We start from the raw sequence: 21,512 nt of genomic DNA, 5'->3' as shown, positions 1-21,512 counted from the left end.
ACATGAGATCTAGAGTGAGTGAGATAAAGGTGTGTGTGTGTGTGTGTGTGTGTGTGTGTGTGTGTGTGTGTGTGTGTGTGTGTGTGTGTGTGTGTGTGTGTGTGTGTGTGTGTGTGTGTGTGTGTGTGTGTGTGTGTGTGTGTGTGCGTGACAAATGGTGAGAGAAGGAGAGATCAAGAAGCGCAGGCCAAAAGAAAATGAGACAAACAGATGGAGAGATGAGAGTACAAGGGGAAGCTCAAAAGACAACAAGAGGAAATTATAAAGACGGAGACAAACAAGACTAGGTGAAAACCTATCATGCGGATGGACCTGGACCTTGTATGAAACGCAGGAGAGCTTTTAATTTGAAATAACGGTTATAGGCATTGGCATCACTCCGAGGCGAGTGATTAAGTTACACCATTGCTCGCTTTCTGAAGATGCTGAGGACGAAATAGAAGACTCTTGTCGGGTAACTGAAGACTGTAGAGCTTCTTTTTTGCGCTGAATCATTTTGGAAGAGTAATGGCCAAATGGGGGAAACTCCAGCAGTCTGTCAGCCGAACAATAGTGTAACTTCATCAGTGACTCAGTCAGAAATATTCACGTTGTTAAGGTCCAGCCGAAGGAGGAGGTGAGAATAATCAGAATAATAGCAGTGTCTGAGGCAGTGCAGGCTTGACAGGAATTCAGAATGACAGCTTCATATCATTGAGATGATGACACATTCATTCACATGACACTGTTACACATTCACCTCCTACAGAGGAGGTGAGACATCATACACTCTCAGAGCTACAGACCTGTAGGGATTTTAACCACTTGAACCCTATTCTGGGCACTCCTTAACAGATGACCATTTGGCAAAAATAGCTGATTTTACAAGCTTAGCTATTTTCTGCATTTGGTGTCGAGGGAAAGAAGGAGTGGGCCAAGGACAGAGGCCTGGGAGACCCCGGTCAGTGAAGAATATGGGTGGTTAAGGCGAGATAAGGGCAGATGTGTGTTTCTGCTTCTGTATGTGTTGCTAATTTCTGATGGCATACGTTGACCACATGATTAAATAGCCATTACCCCTAGAATACTCAAATTATTCTTGGAGACCGAAACAAAACCATGACATGTCGCAATGCGACGCATTGTGAGCTTGTAGATCTGCTATTTTCAAAAGATCTGTATACATTTGAAAACTTGAAATGGGACATTTTGCATAATGAGTACTTTTACTTTTGGTACTTTAAGTACATATATATATATATACATATACTTTTACACTTTTACTCAAGTACATTTTGAATTCAGAACTTTTACTTGTAACAGAGTATTTCTACATTGCAGTATTGATACTTTTACTTAAAGGAGGAGTTCACCCAAAAAATGATTTATTTTCTATCAATTGCACACCCTATGAAGCCTTGAATCCATGGATTCTTTTTTGTTTTTGTCGCATTCCTAAGCTAATAATTTGATTCCCGTCTCCTACCGGCTAATGTATCCGGTAGGAGACACAAAGTAGATTATTTGTGTCTCCTACCGGAAATACACACGGTCATCAAATTATTGTCTTAGGAATGCCACAAAAGCAAAAATAAATCCATGAAATCAAGGCTTCATGGGGTGTGTAAATGATAGAAAATAAGTAATTTTTTGGGTGAACTCCTCCTTTAAGTAAAAAATGTGAGTACTTTTTCCACCACTGGTAGTCACTGCATGAGTCATTGTCAGGCTCAGTCTAGAGAGCCTCTCAGAAACGCCAGGTGGTGGTGATCGCTTCAAGGTTTGCCTTGTGACAAAGAGGCTGGCAGTTTGACCAGAAAGTGAGTGAATGCTCTCTCCTCCCTAAACGACTGCTGTGGAGACGTGTGCTCCGGTGGAGCTGCTCAGTGACAGTGGCTGACCATACTGTACACTGTATGTGGTTGACCTGGTTAGCTCCCAGGTCTGAATGTAAGTATGTGATGCGTGAATGAATTTATGAATGAATGAATGGTTTATTTTTAGTCATACAATATGAATTACATACATTTTGTGTCCATGACAGGAGATCCCACAAAGCTAGTCCATTTCACACAGTTTTTTTTTTGTTTACTTTCATTTATCAATAAATCGATAAATGAAAGTAAAAAAATAAGAAAAAGTTGATTGAAGCTCTCATTCTCTGTATCTCTCACTCTCACAAGTGTCCGCAAACAAGCAATAGAAATGACTAATTGGTGTATTTAAACTTGTGATCAGTGCGTACAGAAAATGATATAAGGCGTACAGAAACATCTGGCCAGTGGCCACACACATTACCCCCCCCCCTCACTAACAATACGCTCATCATAGACATGTCGACAGGTTATTGTAATTCTGAAGTCCCGTGACCTATGCCATTACGGTGAAATTCCAGTCCTGTTCACTGGCCCAGTGGAGCCTCGTAAAACATTAGCTATAATGTAACACGATCAGCCCAGAGGCACTTCCATCTGCACATCAGTACAAATCAATGGTGACTGAGAAAACTGAGATCTGATGTCGGTACATGATACGGGCTGCAAGACAGACCGACACAAAAAGACAATCAAACTACAACTATGAGCCTTATTTGCGTTTTAACCACTTGAACCCCAGCATCCATATTCTGGGGGGAACATTATCCCAAAATAGCCGATCTACAAGCCGGTCTACAAGCTTATAGATCGGCTATTTTTGGTGAAGAGATTTTGTGTCGACAGAAAAAAAAACGGTCCACGCACAGAGCCAACTCAGATCCAGGTTACCAAGTCTAGAGGGTTTAAAGTATATGGCCAAGTACACAATAATGCTGTGTTAGTAGGCCTACTGTATTTGCACAACCAGCTCCATTCCTGTCCAAGGCTCTGCCACAATTATATGACATTTCATCAGGTACCCACAGTGTTATTGGATGCTTATACCACTTACTAGCAATGCACAGTTCAATACTAGCAATGCACAGTTCAGTACTAGCAATGCACAGTTCAATACTAGCAATGCACAGTTCAATACTAGCAATGCACAGTTCAATACAGTGTAAAAAGGCCATGGTGAAATGTCGCCCAATTTTGGTTATCCTTTTCGTCAAAGCAACTACAGATAACAAGCTTGGCTGTACTTAGCTACGGTATGTGCCTTACAAGTTACAAGTCATATATGTAAGAGTATTGGGAATGATTCAGGAGAGTAACAGGGATTCCAGACATTTCTAAGCCACACACAGTGAAAGCGAGAGAGAGGGAGGGAGGGAGAGCGAGACTGAGAGAGAGAGAGGAAATAGCTCTCATTCCAGAACCAAGCCTGACCTTGGGAGGGCCAGCGCTACTGAGTGCTGCTGAGTGGTACTGTGTTCTAAAATACTCATCCATTCACTTTCTCCATCTCTCACAGACTCTCATGGCAATGTAGTCTATTGCAATTCATTCTGTCTCTCTGTCACTACTGTAAATTCACTGCTCATTTATTTTCTCTCTCATCACATTCTCTTGGGTTTCTCTCCAGCTGGTGCTAAAAACAACTAACATGGCCAATCCTCTCTCTCTCTCTCTCTCTCTCTCTCTCTCTCTCTCTCTATGCCATATTGTAAATACCCATCCGCCCCCCTCTTCCCTCTATTCTTTTCTCTGCTTAGTTCTAAAAAAGAAATCCCCCATCGTTCTCTCTCACCAGTACCATACCAGTGTCATCACCACCCCCGGTTATATCTGACACTCACCCCCCCTCCACCTCCCACCCCCCGAGGGTTGTGTTACACTCACCCTTTGATTCACATTGCAGTTAAAGATATACATGGGCAACAACAATGCAGAGAGGGACAGTATTGCACGCAAAAGTCCAAGAGGTGGTGGCAGTGAAGATAATGGTTGAATTCTGTCTTTGTTTTTGACATACAGTCTAGCTTAGTTTATTTAAATTGTTTTTTTGTTATCGGAAATTGTGAACTACAGCTGAGTCAGATATGTCCACTTGGCCAATCATACGGCTCACTGCAGCTCAACAGTCAATATGAGGGGTGGTCTGGTCAGGAGATGTCTATGAATGAACTCATGCATTTAACGGCCTGAAGACCATTATCTACAGGCTCTGGAGGGCTGTTCCACACACAGGCAAATCTATAAGGTGTCTGTCTGTTCAGGGATATGCTGTAGATAGTGTGCCATTGGATGTCTTTATTTGTTCCTTACTAATTACTGAGACTAGAGGTTCGGGCCGCTACACGGACCTCACACCTATGTTGCACTGCCGATCCGACTGATAAGGACATTTATGGAGATCTCTGTATCTGTCAGTCCTTGTCACTTTTATGGGCATAAATCGAGATCCCTGATGTCATTAGTATATTGCCATATATGGGCATGGCCTCTTTTGTGGCCATGTATGGAGCTGAGGGATTTGTTTGTGTCTGATGCCATGATGACACATTGAGGTTAGACAACACACTCCATATTTGAGCGTGGCTGCTTTAAGAACTCCTTAGTATATGGTTATGGCTGAGTCATGGTGACATGAGTGATGGCGTGGTCCAACCGCCGTTTAATAATTTAAACTTTATGTTTTATCAACTGTCATTGTCATTGAGATTCTTCTTTAAGAAGATTAGTTAACATTCTTTGAAATGTTAAGATTTTTTGTGAAGCGACAGACTGCCTTCCAAAGTTTGCGGGCCCTGGGTAGACAACCCGGCCTGGCGGAGATTGGTGGAGATCTGCACTCTGAGGACATCGCAGGCAACACACTTGTGCTCAAATACGATCGGTTTGGCACTTTGTAACGTGGTTCTAGAACGCTGTTACATTTAAACTCGGCGTTCTCCACCACGGAAAAGGCGAGTCGCATGTCACCCAACTTCGCTCTCGGTGTGTGTGTGTGTGTGTGTGTGTGTGTGTGTGTGTGTGTGTGTGTGTGTGTGTGTGTGTGTGTGTGTGTGTGTGTGTGTGTGTGTGTGTGTGTGTGTGTGTGTGTGTGTGTGTGTGTGTGTGTGTGTGTGTGTGTGTGTGCGTGCGTGTGCGTGCGTGCAACGGCTGTCTCTTATTCGTGTCCACGCATGCGCTGTGTAACTGGAAAAATTTGCGCATATCGTGTAAGAGCACTAATAAGTATTGCACAATACTTATTGTGCAATAATGTAGTTTCATACAAATACAAAGTGTACGGTAAATATGAAAGTTGCAAGCATGAAATGTAGTTTTGGATTTCCCATGCATTATTATTTGTGTGTGTGTGTGTGTGTGTGTGTGTGTGTGTGTGTGTGTGTGTGTGTGTGTGTGTGCGTGTGCGTGCGTGCGTGCGTGCGTGCGTGCGCGCGCGCTCTGATTTGACAACGTTTGACAAGGTGAAATGTTTTTTTTCGTGTTGAAAAGAAGAGTAATCTATAAACAATCAATTATTTGTGGTGTATGTTACACTTTGTTATGGACCGTGAGGATAATGTTGCAACATTAGCTAAAAGAAATGTAGGAGTTCTGCCAGGAGGGTTTAGTGTGTGTGAATGGTGAGGGTCATTGCCTTATCCCATTAACACCTGAGGCCGATTCTAATGTCTTCTAAATCTTAACAGTATTCTGAAAAACTTATGTTGCTATATCAGTGGTGCTCAAACGTTTTCATGTCAAGGACCCCCAAAATGATATGTATTTGGCCGTGGACCCCCATCTCAAAATATTTTGTTCCAGGGACCCCCAGAAGCAAAGATTTGAGTTAAACATGTTCACTTTAAGATTTGTCACACATTTTAATGATTCTATCAAAAATAGCATAGATATTTTTGAATAGCCAAAGTACAAAATAATAGTTAAAGTGGTTAAAGTCTAAAATCTAAAATGACACATGATGCTTTCCCAGTTTGAATGGATTAAGTGCACCATTATACAGTATGTCCACGATATAGATGAGCCCATCTGTGTAAGTAATGTTATCAACGAGGACGTGTGTCAGTCATCTACTATCATTTAAGAAGACATGATCACTATGTAAGAGTAGGTGGCAGATGTCTCATTTTACATTGAAATAACTGCAAATGTACTGAGTACTGTTGATTGTAATTGTTGCAGTGGTGGAAAAAGGACTATTTTTTTTTTAGTAAAAGTATCAATACTACAATGGAGAAATACTCTGTTACAAGTAAAAGTCCGGTATTCACTTAAAAAGTACAAAAGCACAAAATATACTTAAAGTACCAAAAGTAAAAGTACTCATTATGCAGAATGGCCCGTTTCACAAGGTATCATAAGATATTTTGAAAATAGCAGACCTATAATTCAAGTAACCAGTAAAAAGGTTTTTAATTATTGTAGGGAAGTAAAAGTACAATATTTGTCTCGTGATTTATGTATTTATGTATTTATTTATCTATCTATTTATCAATCAGAGACAGTGCACATTAATCAACATGTCAGTTTTCACATCCATGTAAATGGGCCAGAATTAGAAGTAAAAGTACTGGAATTGGAAATACTCAAGTAAAGTAAAAGTACCTCAAAACTGTACCTAACAGTACATTTACTTGAGTAAATGTAATTAGTTACTTTCCACCACTGAATTGTTGCCAACATCAGAATGCTGCTTGTACATCATGTCAGACATGCCTTTCTCAACTAGAGTCTAGAACACCAGATGGGATCCACCGACATGATACAGAGTTCCCTGGAAAACTGTCCAGTGCTGTTAAAATGACATTGACAACATCTGAACACTTAACAGCATCAGATTGACAGTTGAAGATGAAAAACGACTGATAAGGGCTATTTAACTGTCTGCCAGCCACTGTCAAAGGAAGGCCTTGTAGCCTGCCTGTTTATCGCTGTCCTTCAGCAGCTTTAGGAGGCCAGAGAATGTATTTTTGTCCCCAATGAGACATGAGCCCTTACAGTACATGTTTTTGCTAGTACTGTACATGCACAAACAGTAAACACTGTACACACAGGCAGTATTAAAGATGAATCATTTCCATGTGTTTTAAATGTTACAGGGGTTACAGGGCATTTACGCTACCTCGGTAGCAGGTGAACTTCCAAAGAAATTAGAGGCCAATTGGTTTAGACATAGACCTGTTAAGTGTACTGTACTGTGTCATCACAGTCCAGAGTCAAACATGTGCACATGTACAGTAGCTTATATTTCTTACCAGGAATGAGTGCAAACGGTAGAAACTTAGCCAGGTAAGCATGAAGCCTCCTACAATATGTAATATTATATTAACAGTGGTAGCATTCACTGTCAATACAATTGGATATATTCAATATATCTCATACACACACACACACACACACACATGCGCGCTCACACACACACAGAGAGAGACACAAACAGTAGCCAAAAAAGGTTGATGCCAATATACATAAACCTGAAAGGAGGCATCCAGAACCGTCAATACAATTGAATATCTCTCTCTCTCTCTCTCTCACACACACACACACACACACACACACACACACACACACACACACACACACACACACACACACACACACACACACACACACACACACACACACACACACCTTTCACCCCTATTTCACAGCCAAATGACAGACTATACTCAGCAGCCCAATCATAATTAACACAGCATGTATGAGCTAGTAAATGTATTCAACTATTGATTTAGTACATCACAGATTACATAGACTATCTGTCTGTGTAATTATTCGTACTTATTTCCAAATATCTTAGATCTCTATTGTAGGATGAAACGACTTGTGAGAATCCTGCTTCACGGCAAACACATTTCAGATTTTGAATTCGGAAGATCAACTTCTTCCTCAGATAGAAGGAATAATTGTTTCCATATATTGTAAATAACATGTTACTATAACATGTATATGGTATCTACTGTACTTTGCCTGGCCTACTTGTTGTTAACTAGTTGTACGAACGCTTGTTTTATTGTTGTATTGTTTTATTGGATCTTGTGTAGTCGATACAATTATTTGTTTTAGCTCCTGCTCATTTGATTTAGCTATTTTGTCTCATCTGTTTAAGGAAATAGGTAGCTGATATATTGCACTTTTACCTTAGCGCTAGGTATACCCTTGGTTGCTTGTTTTTGCAGAAAATGCACTTAAGACTTCTGGTGATTAGTAGTTTTCATTCCCTACCTATGTTGAATGCACTTATTGTAAGTCGCTTTGGATAAAAGCGTCTGCTAAATGACTGTAATGTAATGTATATTTTACTGAAAATGGGCACCTTTTCCTCTTGCCTGTCTTTGCTTTAAAGCTGCTGCTTTATTATTTTTTGTGTATTTGGGGTTATTGGAAGTGAGACTCCACTTCCTGGTTCTCACTCTCTTGTGTCTCTCTTCCTTACTAAACTGTCAGAGAATGAAAGCCAGCAGACTACAAACCCGCATTCCACATCCACTATGACAGAGAGGAGAGGATAGGAGGAGAGGAGAGGGGAGGGGAGGGGAGTAGATGAGGGGAGGAGGAGAGGAGCACTGCTGTCAACACCTGTGATCAGTTGACAGCCTGCTACAACACACAGCAACAGGCCAGCCACAGAACGACTGCCTGTGATTTATGATGGTCCTGGCTACTGTGGCACACACACACTACTCCCATCGCGTGAGGGTGTCTTTAACAAAACATAACTGATCTACAAACCAACAACGCATTGCACCACGGCGCATTGTTAACTTGTAGATCAGCTATTTTTGGCAATCATTGGCATATAACAGAGAATAAATTAGGCTTTGCATGGTGTGGCACAGCCTATCTCTGTCTGCCTGCATCTCTGCCTTCCTCCTTTACAGTTCTCTCTCTCTCTCTCTCTCTCTCTCTCTCTCTCTCTCTCTCTCTCTCTCTCTCTCTCTCTCTCTCTCTCTCTCTCTCTCTCTCTCTCTCTCTCTCTCTCTCTCTCTCTCTCTCTCTCTCTCTCTCTCTCGGTTTGCAATATCATCCTATCTCCTATTCTCAGGCACACACCGGTTCTAGCCTGCTGACAACCAAGTACGTTAGATGCTGTTCTTGTTTTTTATTTTATTTTTGGTAACAGATAAGTCTTGACAATGTCTACAGTGTCTTTCCCTTTCCCCCTCTCTCCTCACGGATCATTTCCCATGGAGGAAAGAGGGAGCAAGCAGGCACACCTCCCTCTGCCACTCCTCCCTCCTTCATGTAACCACACACACACACACACACACGCACACGCACACGCACACACACACACACACACACACACACACACACACACACACACACACATACAGACTTTCAATGTACCCATCCATCCGTGCACACACAACTGCAGCTGTGCATTCAACACGTACCCATATCTGCAGTTTACCCCCACACCTACTGTATACAGGGCCTGTGTGCAGGCACCCGCAAGGACAGACTTCTAGTGTTAATTCAACCATTTAAATGTTTTTATACTCTCAGAGTTGACCGCTTTTACTGTGTTGCACACACACACACACACACACACACACACACACACACACACACACACACACACACACACACACACACACACACACACACACACACACACACGTTATGACCCTCTCTCACTCATTCCCACACACATACACATACACATGCACATGCACATGCACGACATGGACGCACACACAATTCGCCAAGCTCTTGATCTGCAGGTACTGTATCAGTAAGCCATTTCAGGTTTGGCAGCTTTTTGTTCCCATTACGTATGACAGCAGTAGCATATGATACAAAACAAAAACAAAACTGTTAATCTAGACATATGAGAGAATGTTACACAATGACCTACCTGTAAACAAAACGAATGAATGCCTTTTTTTTAAAGTATAGTGGGCAATGCAAGTCCTTTCTAAAGCGCTTACATATTGTAACAAATACCGCATGTTATATGTTTTTACGTTATTTTTGTATTCAATTTTTATTTTTCTAAAATGGAACCTGTACCCTTTCCTTAGAAACAGCAGAGGTACAGGTACAGCTTTCTAGTAGTTCCATTTTATGTGTTGACTGAATTGATTTGGGGGGTGGTGCAGCTGACTACTGAATGTACAGTACTATATGTTCTGCAATGCCCTGTACGTATGTCCATGTACTGCATTGATTTCTCATTGTTTTATGTTTAGCCTTCACTACTGCATGTGCCAGCTGCAGGTGGAATAAGAGTACATTTGTCCTACTGTTATTAGACTGATACAAGCATTATAAAGCAGTCGTATAGAGCAAGGGTTCCCAGACTTTTTCACATCGAGACCCAAAAGAGAAATGTGGGATCTCCCCGGGGCCCAAACATACAAAATACAATATGAATTTAGATCATGTGCATTCATAAACTACTGGCGGTGTTATACCTGGAAATACATCCTTCAAAGGAGAACATTTCATAACCCATATAAAAATGTCATTACCCAGATCTGATTGAAAATAACGTTGATCTATTGTCTTTTCTTTTATAATAGAATGCCGCAGAGATTAATCCTTCCATGGAATTACATTGAGTGTTCATTTTTCAATGTAACGGTGTGACCAAGTTTTAAGCCAGTCAAAACTCAGTGCCTGTCAAACCCCACAAATACAGTGCCACAGCTTTTAATCAGCCAATCATTCTTAAGGTTCAAAAAGACCAATCAAATTACCCAAAAGGTTTTTAAACTGACCAATGAGGTTCTACGCCAATGAGGTCTTTTATCTAGCCAAACCAGATCTCTGCAGGGGGTGACTGACATGCATCTGTGTCACTAGGCGGGCCTTGATAATCCGATCAGACATGAGTCAATGCTCACAGATCAAAGAACCCCTGCCAGTCCAGACAAGAGCCACCAACAGGCATCAATCACCAGGCACAAGCTAACAATTACCAAACAGTTGAAACGTTTCAATGACCTCCGTGGCGAGCTTAAATAGATCTAAAGATGATATCAGTGTCCTGGCATTGGCAGTTAAAGTGATTCATGTTGCCATAGCACTTTGAAAGGGAAAATCTTGATTTTATTCTTTCTGATTACTATTAGACCCTGACCGATGCCAATTTATTTTTGTTCAATGCCGATGTCCAATGTTATTTTTGAAAATCTTTCATAATTTTTACCTTTTTTGACATGCCCAAAATAGGGATGCCAAAGTGGTTAAAATTGGAACACATTGGCTATAAAACTGATGTCGTCAAAAATGTAACTAATGGCCAATTTATCAGCCAGACCGATATATCAATAGGGCTCTAGTTACATTCCTTATGCTATTCTTGTGACCGTGGACTGTTCAGTTGTTATTTGTGAACATAAAGTAATCTAAGTCTGATGTCACCGAGAGATAAAGTCTGGAGCCTGTTGATGACATCACAGATTTGACTCTACACAATGTCTGGTCTCTAGTATTCTGGAGAGACTTTTTCATGTTCACATATAATGACTGAAATATCTAACATTAGAAGAGCATCATTGTGTAAATACTCTTTTCTTTAATTCTCAATGATCTTTTTGTGGTTTTGAATTCCTCCTGGAAAATGTATTTCAGTTTCCCTGTTTTCTGTATTTTTCAAAGGCTATACCTTATTCCAATGCTTAGATTGTTCCAGAATACTCTCATCTCCCCTTCCCTACCCTCTCCCTGTACCTGTACCATAGATCTCTGTATGTGTGTGTGTGTGTGTGTGTGTGTGTGTGTGTGTGTGTGTGTGTGTGTGTGTGTGTGTGTGTGTGTGTGTGTGTGTGTGTGTGTGTGTGTGTGTGTGTGTGTGTGTGTGTGTGTCCATACAGAAGCACAATGAGAGGGAAATATGTGTCATGTCCTTGCTAGCCCTCGAAGGAGAGACAGAGAGAACGAGAGATCTATTTCTGTCTCCACAAACGGAGGTGTTCAGGCGGTCTTCAATGGAAGAGATTTGCTCCTACACACATGCACTTACACGCATGTACACACACACACACACACACACACACACAGCTAAGAAAAAAGGAAAGCCTTTCCAGTGTGTCGGTCGGGGGTGCATTTAATGCACAGATGAAGAAGATAATGGAGGGGGAGACAGAGAGAGAAGGAGGGAGGAGGAGATGAAAGGGAGGGGAAGAAAGTAAGGGAGGAAGGAAGGAAGAGAGGGAGAGAAGGGGGAGGGGAAGGAGAGACGGCATAATGTACACTGAGCTCACAAATATCTGCGCGCGCACGCACGCACACACACACACACACACACACACACACAGGGGGCATCCACATGCACGCACGTGCGCTCACACACACACACACACACTCACACATGCGCTGCTCCGACATAAAAGGCAATTGCTGGTTGTTTACCTAGAGGCATGCCTTTGTTGAGGAGATGTGAGCTTCCCATGGCGTGTTCCCAGCACACAGCGCAGAACCTACAGTCCTCCCAGAGCAGACAGACATGGACAGGAATCCACTCAGCATATGGCGGCTGTGGCTAGCTACCTCGCTTCCTTCACTCCGTCTCCCAGCCCCTTAGTGACAAGCATACACATGTGCTCCCCCTCTCTCTTTTCTCTCTCTTTTCTCTGTCTCTCTCTCTCTCTCTCTCCCCCTCCCTTCGCCTCCGTCCCCTTCTGCTCGCTTATACTTGCTCTCCCTCACTCCCTCTGCTCTCTAACCTACCTCCTTTCACTGACTTTCCCTCCCTCTCTCTCTCTCTCTGTGTGTCAGTAACACATGCACTCACAGAATGCTAGTGTCACTGCATTTATGGGAGCCAGATTGAAAGAAAAAAAAAGAGAATGATTGTGTGTGCGTGTGGGAGAGAGAGAGCGAGAGAGAGAGAGGGGTGGCTGCAAGATGGAAAGGAGAAAAAAGAGAAAGCAGGAATAGGGAGGAGCTAAATCTGGCCAAAATTAATCTTTTGTTTCCTGAAAGACGGCGGAAAAGGAGTTATGCAATGACAGGCTGAAATTAGAAACCTTGTAGTGAACCGAAATAAAGTATTATATGTTGTACGCTCTGTTATCCGGATGTGGTGGACTTAAATAAAGAACGATATGGTATTCAAGTTCTTGCACTAAGAAATATTATCTGTTCATATGAAGTTCAAGTTTATCAAAGTCTTTGAACAATTCTTAAATAGTCAAACTTCTGGTCTTATATCAGTGTAATTACGCTTGAAATTACTAAATGGCAACTCAAATGAATTAATTACAAGCATCAACAAGATTACACAAATTAATGAGCTGTAACTGTACTGTATCCACACTGATTTTCCAGAATTAATGACAATGTCAACTATCTGCCAATAATTTCATTTTACCATAATGGTTTGGAAGCATTTAAATATACATATATTTAGCTCGGAATGTGGTAATTTAAGCACCAACTCTCTTTGCCCCTTATTGTGTTTGGTGTAGTGTCATAGATCAAGCATATATAACTACTGTACTATGAGATTGTATAATCCACCACAGAGGACTTAAATGGGTTTTCTTAAAATGCCTAAAGGTGTGTCTGAAAAAATAACTGTTTAAACTGCGGTTTTTATGGTGGGGGGGAAAGTCCAACTTTATCTGTTGATGATTCAAAACCACAGATGATGCTATTCTTAAAAAAGGAACTAGAAATAAAAAGGTTGACTCATAATGACTCATAATGTGTTACTTTAATGTGAGGATTCATTTTTGTAGAATTTAATGTCATGTGAATTCTGAATTCAAATATAATAGTAAAATCATATTCAAAATGTGGTCTGAAACTGATCCTTGATTACCTGCTGACATTTTTTTATTGTTAAATATTTTAGTAATTAGTTAGTAGCAGAGTCCTAGAGTCATGCATGGAATGATGAGTCGGATATGTGATGCACATGAATGAAGAATGAATAGTGGAGAAGAGATGACTGGAGAGGAAATGAAATGAGAGGAGAGCCGGGTACAGTGGTTCTCAACCTGTGGGTTGGGACCGGGGTCCCCACGTGATTTTTTTTTGGGGGGGGGGGTCTTCAGATAACAGTGCTGTGACAATTTAAGGACTTTTAAGACCTTTTTTTTTTTTAAGGAAAAAAATGACCATTACTGCATCAAAAGTAACCAACAAACTACAGTCAAACATTGGCCTAATTTAAGAAAGAGGAAAACATTTTGAAAATAGCCGATCTACAAACTCACAACGCCTCGCGTTGCGAGGCGTTGTGAGCTTGTAGATCGGCTATTTTCACAGAATGTATCTGTGGAACCGAGTCAAACAAAACGTAATGCCTCAACTCTTACCATTCCAAGTGCTTGTCAGGGTGGGGGGTCCCCAGTTCAAATAAAAGCCTGAAAAGGCTGAGAACCCCTGCAGTAGAGGGGTTGGAGGAAATGAGGGAATGGGTAGAGAGGATGTAGATATAAGAGGAGAGGAGAAGGTGTTTTTCTCAAAACAGCTGATTTTAAAGATGAAGAGAATGTGTGTCAAATACTTGGGGTCACAGCGGGGAATGTTCACAACCTCCATAGCAGGTCCTCTGCCAGAAGAGAGTGGGTTGAAGCCCCCCCAGCCTTGCTCCACTCCGCTGCTCCCCTCCCTCTTTTGTCTGCCGTCTTTCTTTCCCCCTCTCCCTCCCTTGCACACTGTTCCCTCTCCATATCTCTCTCTCTCTCTCGACCCCTATTCTCTCCCATCTGTCTCCCCGTCTCACCTCTTTCTCCTTCCCACTTCACCCTCTCTGCCCCCCACTCCAACACACACACACACGATCCTCTCGCTCTCTCCATCTCTCTTAACGCTGCACAAGTGCACATCATCTTTCACACCTCTACCGCCCATCTTATCTTCTTCTCTTTCTCTCTCTCTCTCTCTCTCTCTCTCTCTCTCTCTCTCTCTCTCTCTCTCTCTCTCTCTCTCTCTCTCTCTCTCGTCACTGCAGCGTGTCCAATGGTTCAGCCTGCTCCTCAGCAGATACACCAAGCAGAGGGAGACCAGAGACGACCGTCCCCGACTAGTGGCTTCCCATCGCTGGCCTTATCAAGACAGTCAGCCTGCTGCTGGCCCCCACCCCGACCCTGTGTGCACACGCACACGCGCACTGTACAGTACGCAAATAGATGCATGCACTAGTGAGGCTGCATAAACAAAACATGCACGCTCAAAGATACATGACACACCTGAATGCAGACACAGCTACAGCAGGCATGCATGAACACACACACTTAATAATTCAAATTTATGTCCACATAAGTGTTACAATACAAGGACACAAAATATTTACAAGGTGCTGTAAAAATGTACAGTCAGCAAATCTTGGACAATTACCCAAACACCCCTCAGAGTGTTACAAGTAACAGTAACAGCTACTTTTGCAAGCCGTTTAGCTGCTTTTTCTGGCATCCCAAGTTGTTAGAAGCCTCTTACAACCAACCTATGTATGTCCTAGGCTGCCAAAGATAAACACAAGTAGATTTAACCTATAACCTAGCTCTGTGATGGTGTGGAGGAGCGGCTGGTATTTAATGACTTTAGTCATAAAAGTGTCCTCCAAGCTGGAGTCACACACGCACGCACGCGCGCGCGCGCGCACACACACACACACACACACACACACACACACACACACACACACACACACACACACACACACACACACACACACACACACACACACACACACACACACACCAAATGTATACATTATGTATGTATACAGTACACAAACAACTACAATGCAGACACAGCTATATCAGACATGCATGAACACACACACACACACACACACACACACACACACACACACACACACACACACACACACACACACACACACACACACACACACACATCACCAGCTACAAATGAACACATACTGTATGGATACACAAACAACTAAAAATAAACTAAATTAAATGCAAGATTTTAGCAATATATACAGCACATTGGTTCTCAATGGAGGGGGGGGTATCAGGGGGTCCCCAGCAAAAGTAGTTAATATAGCGTCAAAATCATTTTAACCACTTTAACCATATTTTATACTTTGGCTATTCAAAAATCTTGAAATGTGAGCAAATCTTTGCTTCTGAGGGTCCCTGGAACAAAATATTTTGAGATGGGGGTCCGCGGCCAAATGGGGCCAAATTTTGGGGGTCCTTGACATGAAAGGTTTTGAGCACCACTGATATAGCAACATACGTTTTTCAGAAAGCTTTTTTTTTTTAATCGGCCTCAGGTCTTAATAGGTTAAATATACATGAGAGGCATGATAATAAGTCTTTATTACTATGTCCAAGATAAGCAGGTGAAGCGGAGACATATACTGTAGATCCAAGTTACATTATGATTACTGCTAGGAATGCTATAGGAGAAGGGAGACCAGAATAAAGGAATGAGTTAAAAAAATTAAAGGAAGCAGGGCAGGTGAGATGAGAGGAGCAGGCAGTAAAGGACCCCCATGAGTTCTTGAGGGGGTTCTGGGGGCTTCCCAGCTAAATGATTGATAGTAAGGAACCAAATGGGCCCCTATGGGTCTGTAACGCTGAGTGTGTATAAATGGAACCAAATGGATCCTTGTGGGTTCATTGAATGGACCCCATTCGTTCACTCTCAGAGTTAAAATAATTATACCGTAATTAATTAAAGTGAGTGGCAGCTACTGAACAAATGCGGTTGGTGTATATAATATACCAAGATCATATGCACGCGTACATATGCTGATGTTCTCTTTTTCTCTTTTTTTACTATTATTATTATTATTACCTATGCTGCTGTATTGTCTGAAGGAAGCCGAACAAAAATAAGATTTACTCTTATGTAGCCTACCTGTACACAATCGTTCATAATTTTACAGTGTAGATTGCGGTCCCAGAGATAAAAAATCATATTAAATGGGGACCCATGGCCTTTACATTAAAAAGAAAGAGAATTTTTATTTTTATTTTTTTAAAACAAATTGTTAAATTTGTCGAATAACAAAGTATGTAGCACTTAAGTGTTTAAACAAGGCACTTAATCAACTTATCTGTTACAGTGATGTTGCTAAATAGCCAACAGTAGCAGACTGTACATCTCCCATACGGAGTTGTGAACATATAACTCAAAGAGAGTACTGTAAAAGTAGCCACTTCATACAATTTAACAAATGTAGTTTATTTTCTTTCTGGGTGATTCATTCAGAGTAAGCTCACACAGTAAAAAGAAAATAGTTAACTACTTTATTATACATTGATTACCTAATTATAATTGTTTTGCATGTTTCAGTTGAAAATCTGGTACTTTCATTGAGAGACAAAGTATAATTCAGGCTTAATGTTCCGGCTCCAGCATTTTACCTTACATGGTAAATATTTGGAAATGGTATGGCTGCATGACATAGCAAGCCTATTTTCATTCATGAAAATAGACTATTCTCACACAGTAATTAATCACTGCTGATCCATTAGCTCAATAATATTTCAGTCTCAAGCCTGGTCAAAAGGTGAGGTCATCAATAATAACAGACTGACACACATAAAGGCAAACATGCTCACCAACACACACACTCTTTTTCTCTTTCTCTCTCTCACACACACACTCCTATTTACACCTGATTTTGACTTGTCAGCATTGTCTATTCGTCACCTACACACGCACTGCGGAGGACCAGCTCTATTACACTCACACTCATACACGCGTACTACACGAACACACAAAACACACACACAACAGGAACGCACCACACACAGGAACCACTGAATACGGGGCAAAAATACAACACGAACCTTGCATCACCCTCCTCTGTTTGTGTCCACTGCTGCTCCACTATGTTCCAAGGCTAAGGAGGGGGGGGAAGCTTGCAGTAAAGAATTGGCCAATCATAGGAGCTTACTTTACACGCCAGCCTATCAGCCTGGGCTGCCTCTGGACAGCGGCCAATGGCAATATGTTCAGCAGGCCTGTGGGAGGGTTCTCTTGCTCTGTCACACAGGAAAAGAAATGCAGGCATGATACTGAAAGAGAAGAGGAAGGGGTGGGGGTGCTAGAAGGGGGGGGGGGAGTGGTGGGTGTTTGTCAGGTTGGAGAACTGGTTATCTATATCTACACACACACACACACAGACACTGCACAGTGCGCACATACACATATGGAAAATATGTTGAAGGACTCATACATTCATTCAAGCACACACTCATTCAAGCACCTCAAAAGTGTACTGTACTATGACGCTAATGTACATACTTAGCTTTTTTTTTGCATCTTAGCATCTTTATCTTACAAGTGTTGCTTTTCTTAATTATTCCTTTGTTATTGCTTATTAATGTTGAGGAACAAAAAAATAAAAATTTCACTCATGTGTACTCGTATACAAGTCCAAGTTTTACTTTTACTTTCCCTTGTGGATCTATGTGGATTTTACCTCAAGGAATCTTGAAAGTGAAAGATAATATTTTATAGCAAAGCTACAACTGTGCAGCCACTTTTCTGTTATTGCATGTTTTTTGTTCAAGTTAGCCTGCACCTTTTATGGCGATTTTTGGTGACATGACTCCTTGGAAAACAAACTACTTTTGCAATATAAATGGCAAATAAGTAGTCCTTTCTATAGTCAGGAAGTAGCGTTGGGAACCAATGGTTCCCGAGCCATATATATATCCCATATAGTACTTCTCCTGTTTCTGTAGCATGAGGTAACTTGATGTACAAGTACACCCCCTGGACATGACGCCAGCCTGTTGCAGGACTTACCTACTTATTTTTCAAACATTTTAGTACTTTTACTTTTGGTACTTTAAGTACATTTTGATACCAATACAATTGTACTATTAATCAAGTAAATTTTGAATTCCGGACTTTTACTTGTAACAGAGTACTTCTACATTGCAGTATTGATACTTTTACTTAAAGGTAGGGTAAGTGATATTTTTGGGTTAAAACAAAAAGTATTTTGTTAAAAGGTTAAAGCACTATATTCTGATAGTAATCATTGCTATAGAGTGTTTGTTCAGTAACAGGAGTCTCCCCGTCTCTCCTAAACAGAAAATACATTTTCCGGTATGTGTCAAAATCTCAGCCAATCAGGAGAAAGTACACATTTTTAAGCTTCATTTTTATAGTGTTCCAGTTCCAATTTTGCCTGCTCATTTCTTAGTGTCATCACTTCCAATTTCACTTGTTTAATCTATATCCTGATTGAGTTCTCTATCCTGATTGGATAAAATTGGAAATGAAACGAAAATGCATTTTCTGTTTTATAAAGAGCTGGAGAGACAAGGAGACTCCTTTTACTGAACAAACACTCTATAGCAATGAGTACTATCAGAATATAGAGCTATTTAACACTTATTTTAACCAAAGAAAATCACTTACCCTACCTTTAAGTAAAACATTTGAGTACTTTTTCCACCACTGGTCTTTGGTATGACTCGGCCAGGGATTGAACTCCAACCTCCCAGTCTCAGGGAGGACACTCTAACCACAGGGCCACTGAGCAAGTAGCGTGAGACAAATTGTGACTGAATCCTTGTAGAGACCAAATAAGTAGGCAAACGTTTTACATCAGACAAGCATCATCACAAGAGACAATCAAGGAGTGCTTCTCTTGATGTTGTGCATGCCGCGTCGGTGTGCTTCGGTTATCAAGGTTGTAATCACTATGACTTGAGAGACAAATAGGAATATATTGAGGCAAGCATGTGCATCATGTAGGAGTAGGACCTACCATATACACAACGTGTCGGTTGTTTGCCATTGTTTTCCATTCATTGTAGGTCATGACTCATTCACCTCAGTAAATGGGAATTGTACTCTCAAATCTTAGTGATTTTTTCTAAGTGCTTTCTTACTTTGTATCCTACAGAAAATGTATTGACAAAAATGTACACAGATATTTTATGGACAAGTTACTACTGCGCAGCCCTGAGGAGAAGTTTCTCCAAAGTTATTAAAGTGAGGTAGAATATTATGGGAAGTTTCACTCTCCTCATGCTATCAACCTACAATTAGAGTGTAATATGCGCTTCATGTCCACACTGCAGAAAGCCTGGTTTTTATTCCGAACTAACTAGTGTGATTCGGTCTAGGGCTAGGCCATATTTTCCCAACTTATTTTTGGGAGCACAGGCTATATCCGTACACGCTGATTCTCACTAGACCGGATCAAAAAACTGCAAAACATGTTGATCCCAGTCTAGGTGAGACATGTAGTACGGCAGTGAAAAAGTCAAATCCAGTATCTTGGATGCAACCCAGCCACCAGAGTAATGTTTGCATTGTATATTACTGGAAACCACTGATATGTTGAATGTACAGTTTTTGGAAGAAAAAATATATAATTATTGGGATTTGTAAGAGAGTAGTACCAAATGATCATTATTTAGGAGGAAATAGGCCAAATAGTTACGCTACAACTTGAATACAAAATGATTTGAATACACCAGATTTGCAACTTTTGTTGTGATTTGGTATTATATAGGCCTAAATAAAATGTATTTTACTTGACTATTGAGAGTATTTAGAAAATGTATTTGTGGTGGTTACACAAATAAATGTGTAATAAATACATGTATGTGTATCTATGGGTTGCTGTATTCATTATCACCAGAAAGCTGAATAATAAACTCACTATCATAAGATTGTATAGATAAGAGAAAACAGCCCTTTTAATTAGATCATTAAACTATATATCAATTACCAACTATCAATGACCAAAAACTCACCCCTGCTATGCTGTGATGATCAAAGACAGCAAACTTGAAAGATACAAGAAAAACGATTGATTGATTGATTGATTGATTGATTGATTGATTGATTGATTGAATAAACAAATAAAGATGTTCTCATCAATCAACTGATGATTTGATTGCATAATGGAGGTTTGACTGACTTAAATTGTGTCGAGATTGGATTAAAACCCTTAAAGATTGGGCTGGCACATGCACCATCTTGACATATTAAGCTAAAGATTGAGATGTTGGGACATCAGTTACTACAAAAAATGTAATTGGTACCTGGATGGGGGAAAAAATGAAATAGCATCGATGGAGTTTATTCTTAAACGCACTTACTTGCACATGTTTATGGCCGATTTACCGGCTGCAAACATTGATTTGTATACTGTCTTGTTTGCTGTGCTGTCAGTTCGAGTGTGGCTGGTCTTGTTCGTTCAATAATAAAAACACCAATACCTACACCATCCCACCGGGTGGCAGTAGTGAGCACCAACAATACCTATACTATCACACTGGTGGGGGGCAGTAGTGAGCACTACTTACACCATCCCACCGGGTGGCAGTAGTGAGCACCGAGGCCAAACCACACTGACAGAAAAAAAACAACCACAAGCAGTGTTGCCATGTCGGCCTAATATAAGCTACTTTGGGCTTGTTTTTCTGTGAAGTTGCTTGTAGAAATTGGCAGTTGCGGTTTTTTGGGCTTGTTTCTAAAGTGTACTTGCTTATTTTGGCTTACTTCCACAATTTCAACCAGTGGTTCTCAAATATTTTCATGAAAAAGTGTTGTGCCACATGAAGCATTTGTGTTGTTAGAACGTTTCTAAAATATTCCAAATATTCCACATTTTATTACAAGAGTTAAGCAGATCATGCGACACCGACACGTTGTGAGCTTGTAGATCGGCTATTTTCAAATAGCCATGTGGCCTGCCGTAGTTACTTCTTTTGGACTTGTTTTCCTAGACCTGGTTGCTTGTTTCTC

The 21,512-nt window shown here is 41.0% G+C and overlaps 1 protein-coding gene across 2 annotated transcripts in view; it reads right to left on the bottom strand.

Annotated features, from left to right (window-relative positions):
• The window catches only part of ctbp1 (C-terminal binding protein 1), a 33,463-nt gene extending 15,852 nt beyond the window's left edge, over positions 1-17,611 (bottom strand). The window contains exon 1 of one of the 2 annotated variants that reach the window (XM_080416310.1): positions 17,582-17,611. In XM_080416310.1, the coding sequence (XP_080272436.1) occupies positions 17,582-17,588 (7 nt within the window). In that variant the 5' untranslated portion in view covers positions 17,589-17,611. Of the gene's footprint in view, positions 1-12,209; positions 12,664-17,581 lie in introns of those variants that run through there. The other variant, XM_080416309.1, reaches the window with a different exon arrangement.
• Between the last annotated feature and the right edge of the window lie 3,901 nt (positions 17,612-21,512).

Source organism: Gymnoscopelus braueri, assembly GCF_963280865.1.
Source record: "Gymnoscopelus braueri genome assembly, chromosome: 20".
NCBI lineage: Eukaryota > Metazoa > Chordata > Actinopteri > Myctophiformes > Myctophidae > Gymnoscopelus > Gymnoscopelus braueri.
Note: the sequence above shows the minus strand (reverse complement) of the source record. Positions and strands in the feature narration are given on the sequence as shown.